This window comes from Gouania willdenowi, chromosome 4 (assembly GCF_900634775.1).
Source record: "Gouania willdenowi chromosome 4, fGouWil2.1, whole genome shotgun sequence".
Taxonomy (NCBI): Eukaryota; Metazoa; Chordata; class Actinopteri; order Blenniiformes; family Gobiesocidae; genus Gouania; species Gouania willdenowi.
The window spans coordinates 30838216-30846872 of record NC_041047.1 but is presented as its reverse complement, the minus strand read 5'-3'; the positions used below and the strand labels follow the sequence as shown (position 1 = coordinate 30846872).

The 8657-nt window shown below is 41.5% G+C and overlaps 2 protein-coding genes across 2 annotated transcripts in view; one reads left to right on the top strand and one right to left on the bottom strand.

Annotated features, from left to right (window-relative positions):
• Positions 1-2450: 2450 nt before the first annotated feature.
• Positions 2451-4163, bottom strand: psmb11b (proteasome 20S subunit beta 11b). The gene has a single exon (XM_028444863.1). The coding sequence runs from the start codon at positions 4073-4075 to the stop codon at positions 2939-2941; it is 1137 nt and encodes a 378-aa protein (XP_028300664.1). The 5' UTR covers positions 4076-4163; the 3' UTR covers positions 2451-2938.
• Positions 4164-4617: 454 nt separating this feature from the next.
• The window catches only part of LOC114461911 (protein sel-1 homolog 3), a 29432-nt gene continuing 25392 nt past the window's right edge, over positions 4618-8657 (top strand). Inside the window, exons 1-2 of the mRNA XM_028444405.1 lie at positions 4618-4740; positions 8086-8599. Of these exons, the coding sequence (XP_028300206.1) occupies positions 4684-4740; positions 8086-8599 (571 nt within the window). The 5' untranslated portion in view covers positions 4618-4683. The remainder of the gene's footprint in view (positions 4741-8085; positions 8600-8657) is intronic.

Below are 8657 nucleotides of genomic sequence, written 5' to 3'. Positions count from 1 at the left end.
CACAAGTGTACATCACACACACACACACACACACAAACACTTATCAATTTCATATTTTTCTATTATTTTTATTTAGTTGGTTGTCTTTGTTTAGATTATGAAGCACACTGATTATATTAATATGGTGAATATATACAAAGCAGAGGATGCACACAGGCAGTATCGGGGCCAGCTCAAGGGCTGCAGGGGTCCACAGGTAAAGATGAAACCAAACTATTCTCATCCAGGCTGGACAGATTCACAGGAACTCACATGGATATCACAGAGGAATGAACATGCATGTTTTACACTGTGCAGGAAACCTTGGAGAAGAAAAAAAAAACATGAGGTGTTCATGAGTGTCCAGGTAATTCAGCATATTCTGCTGGAACTCAGTAGTATTCACTGGGTATTGTCCGTGTTCCTGTGTCATTGTGTAAGCCTGTGAGCAAACCAAAGGGAATACTTACCCAGCACTGTTGAGCCAATCTGAGCCCCAACTGCAGGCCAATTAAGTAACATAGGGAACAGTCATATCTGCTGACCAACACCCAAATATAACACGCAGAAAGCCAACAGTTATCATCAGCCCAGTCCGATTGGTGCTGGAGGCCAAGGCTCCCTGCAGTCACCTGAGAGTAAACATACTCTACAGAAGACATGGGCAACTGGTGGAACGGGGGCCAATTTTGTAAATGCACAAAATGAACCAAAGAACACACACAATGACAAAAAAATAGCGAAAATACACAAAATTACTCGAAAAACAAATAAGACAATTACAAAAATACAATCTGACAACAACAATACACACACACAAAATTACAAAAAAATATAACATAATATACTAAAAGACAGAAAAAAATCTACCAAATGATTAAAAAAATAATTAAATAAAACAAACTCAAAACAGAATCTTTGCTTGATTGAAAATCAAAATGTGTAAATGATGGTTCTAGCTTCACTAGTCATTCAAAGTTAGTGAATATACTGTAGAGTGTGGTTTTGCAATGTTTTCCTTTATTATTTGAAGTCAGGTCAGAATCACGATTATTTGTTGTTAAATATAAGTGGAAAAAATGTATTTTAAAACCCCCAATAGACTGAAGCAGCAGGTGCTGAAAAATGGATAAGAAATGTAATATTAGCAAGTAAAAACGGTAGACGGGATCCATGTGTAACCCAACATGTGCATAATAAAGCAGGTATAAATAACAAAAATGATCAATCAAGCTTTGGATCTTATTAACTTTCTCACTATATGGTTCACCTTTCATAAAATAATCAGCTCTACGTCACACAGGTGTGACCTCCACTAGTTACCAACTTTATTTGAGTTGTTGAAAACCATGCACATTTTTTCTTGAATAACAAAGAACATCTGAATAAGATACATGATGATGACACTGAAACATTTAGGATTACACAGTGATAAAATCATGAAGGGAACAAAAAGTATTTCAATCAAAGCTGTTGAAATCCTTTTGTATTGTGCTGGGTGAAGAGGTTTATTCATGCTACTGAGCAGATAGAAAACCATGCCTAGCCATCATCATATTTGTTTGTGACGGTTGGAGAGCACGCAGGTACACATTTACAAATAGAAAAACCTGCTGCTGCTGTGGGATCACAGAGAATCAAAGGATTGTTTAGAAGAACAGAATGAAAAAAAAAAAAAAAGACTGACGGATGTTGTAACTGAGAAGGTCGGATGAGACTACACGTCATTGAGTTTCTGCTGGAAAGTGAAGAGCAGATGCTGAATTGGAAGTGAACTGAATCTAATGAAAAGAGGCTTTTTGAAGAGGTGGAGCAAAAAAAAAGGGATGCTGCTATATTAAATCTCAAACTTTTGGTTCCAGCCTCTGATCTTTTACTTCCTTCTGTGTTTCTGCTTTTAACCCAACACTATAGGTTGGAGTCAGCTCTTTCAAATGGCTAACACTGAATCGGGTGTCACTCTTTGTTTTTCACTCACTCAACACTTTTCCCATTAATGAGCTTCCGAAGATAAGAATTATGGATGAGGATAGTGAAAGAGGCGAGGCCTTTCTCCATATTACTCTCAACATCAGTCAATCAAACATTACCACTGATGCACATCTCCACCACTGTCACGCATCTCTGCCTGTAATTTATTTTGTGCCATTAATAACACATGGCCACCCTCACACGTGTGCCATTAAACCTCTGCCACATGCAATATAATACACACTTATACACATTAAAAAGCAACTTCCTGCTGTGCCGACATGTATTCTGCATTCTGTAAAGCTGTTCTGATTCGTTGGATAGCAACGCCTTGGAAAACTTTCCTCACCATGCTTCGGCCTCTTTCAGTGAAATTTGACAAGGCATGTCTATGAGGGTGGGTTTTTCTCCTGATACCTGGTAAGTTAGTCATTGTCACTTTGATAATTACAAAATTGTCCAATTTATTGCCACAGCACTTAAGCAAAACAAACACACAATTCCTGTGAGATTTTATTGACTGATTTATCGACATGTCAGATAAACTTCAGAGCAGTTTTACGGCACACGCAAATCACTTTTTTGATTTGAAACAATTAACTCTACAAATGGTTCTGGTCTACCGCGTAATGATTTTTAACCTCCAGACACATGGGAATTTGGACTATCCATTTTCTACTTGGGTAATGTCATTTTGCGACATGCAGGAATTAGGAATAATTATCCACCATTGTTGAAATTACTCCTAATGTTTTAGCCTCGAAAATCACAATGTCAGCCTGCAGTGTGCCGTTTGACTACATTAAATCATCAGCACAAACAAAATCTCAGCTGCTATTACCGTAACTATATCCAAACCAGAATCATTTGAGATATAGCCCGGAGGACTGCTTGTCCTGTTCATTATTTTATGATCTGCCACAAAGATGCCACCGTGTCTCTGAAACATACTCCCAATGCTAGATCATCTCTTTTCCCTTTGATTGTTTCATGTCTTCACTGAGAGTGTCGCCTCCTGTTTCTGTTTCCTTCCCCTTCCCTCTTGCTTTTGCCTTTCCTTTTCTCTGTAATATTCCTCTTTCAGATCTTCCCGGTTCCTGCGAGTCCATCCTTTGGAGGTGACGTGAAAAACATCAACACAGTTTCCTGAGTATGCATCTCTGTGTGTGGCTCGGTACACAGCCTCTCGGGCTACTGACACGGCCTTGTTCACCGTCAGACCCCAGTGAACTTCTTGGTCCAGGATGGAGTATGCATAAGGAGATCCAGAGCCGACAGAGAAGAGTGTTCCCTTTAAGCGAGTCCCATCACTGCACACATAAACCAAACTGGGACCAGAGCAGCTGGGTTTCTCACTGACAAGGCGTTGCTCACTGGTGGGACTCACAAACTTTTCCTCTTCACATATTTCACTTGTTTTTTCGCAGCTGCTGAAATCCATCTCTTTCTTTTGATGGTCATGGCGTCCATCATTCCTCTCCTCTCCATCCCACCCACACAAGGTGGCAGCCACACACAGCTCGGTTCCCTTAAAAGGGTGAAGCATGTGTGAAAGCAATTTAGCTGCACCGCCAGTGGACAGCCGTCGGCCGTGGCGAAGTTGATAAAGTCGAAGCTCTCGAGCCAAGATCCGTTTCCAAAGTGCACAGTCAGCAGATGTGCCCGAGGTTGTGCCCACCAGGTGGCTGTGGATGGGCAGTACTTTCTGGGAGGCCGGGCAGGCCACGAGGCCAGAGCAACTGGAACGAGTGTCTGCCGCTGCCAGCACGCCACCTTGAAAGATGAAAGCCAAAGTGGTGGTGCCATGAGACATAGGGAAGGGAGGAGGCACAGACTGAGAGGAGGCAAAAGGAAGGCTGTAGGGCAGACACGAAGATGCAGAGCAAGGTTCTTCAGATGAAACAGCAGCACTCTGGATGGCGCTGATTTGGCCAAACTGTATCGGACTTTCATCTAGGTACTCTGACACTGGGATGTAAAAATGAAACAGACTTCTGCTCTTGCCTAAAGCCAAATCACTCGAATAGGTATGAAGCGTCTTCTTTGTTTGGAAAACTGCAGATCTGTCTGTGGTCACCTGGTCCTCCAAGATGTCATGGAAATTGCAAAAGTTCTCTAAAGCCATTTCATATGTCTTCAAAAATACTTTCCACAGACACAGGCCGTGAATCTGACGAGAGCTGTAGCGTCTGCCTCATCCAGCAGCAGTCCTCCTTTCATATAAACAACAAGTCATGCTCATTGACGTAAGAGCCTGTAAAATAACCCATCAGCAACATTACCAGTGCTTCACTCTCCTGACTTTGAAGCCCAAACAGTCAGCAGCCCATGGGTAATTAATTTTGGCTGTGATATCATGTTCTTTTTCAGATCAAATTTCTTCAAAGTTGAGTGTGAGCAAAGGCCAACGAGGACTGAGGGTGATAGTGAATCCTCAGCTTGAGCACATCAAATTAAGTCAGACTCAGCACTTTGATGCTCTAAGTTCCCTAAAACAATCATTAATGACATAAATAAAACAGCTGAGCCCTTTCCGACACTGATCATTTAAAGTTGATTCATGCAAATCACCAAAGCTGTGGCACCAGAATATCAGGTCGACCTACATTCCACAGGGTGTGCGCTGATGTAAATGACAGGTGACTGGAAAGGAGCCCATTCAGTGTCAGACACTGAGAGCCAACAGCATTCCTTGAGTTCACACGCTTCAGTTTTAAGCCAGATCAGATAAAAATGTTTGCGTTTCATTTCGTCATCTTTGGATGTGTGGTCACTGCTTCTGTTCTAAAGGTAAGACGGCCTCTATGTTGACTCATAGCCTGTTCACCGTAAAGCTTTGAGATTTCTGGAAAAATGTGAATAAATGTGATTTTCTGAGCAGTTTTCAAAACCTTTATAACCTTTAAAAAGATATTTGAAGAAAAACAATCAGAGAGCCAAGCGCCACCAAGCGCAAAATACACATTTTGCCAGCAAATAGCAGTTATCTGGATTAGTGATCTGATTATGGTACCATGATCATTCACACTTTAAAGCAGAACTAAGTCACTTTTTCACCTTAAAGGGGACATATCATGCTAAATCCACTTTTTTAGCCCTTAAATGCATTTTGTTGTATATTTAGAGTGCTTAGAAGTACAGAAAAAATCAAATTAGTCTCTTCAGCTGCTCCGTAGATATCTTTATATTCTGTTTTGGTCATATTTTTCAATCTGTTTCGATTTTTCTATTCTCTATTACGTTTTTTGAACTATTACATCACAGTATTTGCAGCGGAACTGCCAAAGTAGGACATCGACTCACTTCGAGCAATCCACCATTTTTATTTCTCGCTTTTATTTTGTAGTCCAAGCTCAAGGATGCCGAAGTTACAAGAGGATAAGTCAAAATGTTGGGTTGTTGGTTGTAGTAACCCACACGCTTCATTACACCGTCTCCCAGCATCAGAACCTTTTCAAAGTGCCTGGTTGAGTTTTATTTTTTATAGAAATGTACCCACATCTGTGGGTAAGGTCATTTTTGTGTGCACGAAGCACTTCAAGGATGACTGCTTCAGCAACCTCTGCCAGTATAAAGAAGGATTTGCCGAAAGACTTTGTCTGATTGAGGGTTCAATTCCTTTTATCTTTGGAGACGACGAACAGAGCACTTCGGTAAGCTGTAAATAACGCTAAAAAGTGTGATGATAAGACGTCCCTGTCATTGTTTTGTTAGCATTAGCAGTTGCACCGTCTTGTGTTGTGTTAGCGCTGTGTGCTCGTTTTAGATCCTTGATGATATGGCCTACGTGATTTGATTTAAGTCTAAAGTTTTCATTAGTCATTTCATTTTGCCGTTTTTGTCTTTGAAAAGACTGTATTAAAATGCATTTCGTGACGTTAGCTTGGCGCTAGCGTTAGCTCGGTGCTTGTGTTAGCTCACTTGTTAGGGTTCTGCAGGTTCATCATCTTCATTTTCATCTCGCTCCGCTGGGTCCGACTCTGGCTCAAACATGTAAGGCTGGATGGACAAGTCTTCTTTTGTTGACATTTTGTAAATAACCTCTGAATAAAAAGTTTATGTGCCGCTACATAGCCGTATCTCTTCTATCAAACTACAAAAACGGCCGAGCAGGGTGGAGCTGAACCGAGTGTCACCTGGAGAGGGGGCGGGGTATGGAGTGTCTCATTTGCATTTAAAGAGACCGCACCAAAACGAGTTGCTCTCTGAAGCACGTCAGAAAAGGGGTAGAAAAGGGGCCTGTGGAGCTATAATAATGAGGAATTCAGACCCAAGCATTGCAGTTCCGCTTTATATAGACCACAACTGTATGATTTATATGTAAAAAGGAAGGATTTAAAACCATGATATGTCCCCTTTAATAAATCCTCCTCGTAGTCTCTCTGAGGGTAATACAAGTGTTTATGGGGTGATTGGGGGGTCTTTCATCCCTCCTACTGTCTCCGATCCGGTGGCAGTCTTGCAGGGCTGTTCTCGGTCTCGCAACAACACATACTGCTTCACAACAGCCCAACAATACACTCTAAAGGTGCGTTCACACCGAACGCGACTGCAGTCATTTCAATCGCCCGTGATGAGTCGCTTGAACACAGTAGTGCTTTTTGGTCACTTCATCGCTTCAGTTCTGTCATGACCAGGGAACGTGTGTGTGTGTCTGCGCAGCTGGCTGATCACTTCTCTTATCATAAACAGCACTGTTTTTACTGTATAAATGATCAACAAACGGAGTTACAGGATGAGTTCACTCAGAATGTAGGCTTATTCAAGATTAACCGCTTCATTTTTGCCCCGGTATGTTTAGGAAACCTCCCGCTGCCCGTCTCACTGAAGCGGGAGGGACGAGCTGCTGCCTCGGGGGTGCAGAGTGTTTACGACAGTGACAAAACCAAAAGGGCCCTTTAGGGAGAGCACTAGGCAAAAGTTACTTTTATAATGTTACAGTATCTCCAAATGTATAGGCACACCTATTTTTTTCCCCAGAAAATCACTATTAAATAAGCAATCCAGATATGATGTTGATGAAACTTGGTGGGGTAATTAAGGAACCAATGTGACGTCAAATTTCATCAGTCAATAACGAACCAAGATATGATTTTTTTTAATTTTGCAATGATATTAATTTTTCAAACTGATTTAGAATCGGTTTCTTGATCTGAATTTTCCATGGCGTAAGATTTTGCCAAAATCCGTTTGGTACCCTTGACCAAATCCTGCTAAAAGTCAAACAGATTTATATAGCATTTTTTTTCAGTGAGACTCAAAGCGTGTTATTCATTCATGCCGGTCAATCACATCAGTCATACCAGTGGTGGTAAGCTACATTTTAGCGACAGCTATGGCTGCCAATTTGCACCTACGTCCCCTTTGTATACCATCAACATTCATGCACAATTCATACTAATTCATATCAATGTGGGCAATGTGCCTTGCCCAAGGACACAACAACAATGACTGGGATAGAGCAGAAGTAGAGTGGGTTATTGGATGACCCACTATACCTCTGATCCACGGCTGCCAGAAAACAAATAAATCAATGCTTGGCAAAGAAAATAATGAACTATTTACATAAAATGTTGACAGTGTATTTTAAATATCACGTGTGCTAATGGTAAAACCATGGATGTAACTCAGAGAGGAGCTTTTACACCAGACATTTTCAAAAGTTGTAAGTGTTGTACAAATTCAGCTTTACCAATGGGGGACTGTACCCCTAAAAGTCTCAAATTAAGGAAACGTCCTTTAGAAAACATAAAAAAACAGTTTGATGCAGTGATATCAAGCATTTCTCCCAAACGAAGCCACAGAGGGGGAATGTGCTGCTGCTCTCCCGTCACAGAGAGTGAGAGATGTCTGGCTAGCGTTCTCTGACACAGACATCACATAGAGTGAATGTCTTTTCCCATGTCTGTTTCATTCTGGTTCCACGTTTTCGTCTTTTTCAGTTGCTTCCTTTTATGCTGTACATGAAGTAAATGGGAACCGACCCATTTTTCTGTGCGATAGCTCACCTTTTGAGGTTGAAGCAAGGCTTCATGATTCATTGGTATCATCTGTTTGTCTAACTGTGAATCCATTGATATGGTTTTTCTTCTGTTTTCGCTTTCTGCTATCTAAATGAGTTTTTTCTCTATGCAGGGACACTGTATGTTACAAACCACATCAACCCACAGTGGTGACAATTTCCTTGGGTTTGACACAGTCCCTGACAGAGTGTTGGATGGCTCAGCGGTCCGTGTGCGATATCAGTGCTCCAGGCCATGTCAGCTCACACTGGAAGTGGTGGTGTCTGTATTAAAGAAGACAGATTTGGTGGTCTTCAGGAGGAAATGGATCAGCAGTGTGCTAAAAGGCCACAGGATCCACCAGGTGCTGCTCAGATTGCCTCCATCCATTTCATATCAACTCGATTTCTTCAACAGGAATATTTTGGACTCGCACAATATGACAGTTCGAGCCTGCATGGATTATTTTAAGAACAGCTCTGAACTCAGCACATTTGATAGCTCCAGGTGGAGGATATTTAAAGAGATCCAGACGTTAGATCTCTCTGAGCGGCCAAGTAAACCTCCTCCTGGGTGCCCGTCGTGGTCGGCTCAGTTGATGTGGAGGATAACCAGCCAACATATTCATCAGTGTCTACACGAGCCAGGTCAGATTCTACACATGACTTGAATCTATTGCCAAATATTTCTTTAAAACAATAAGAA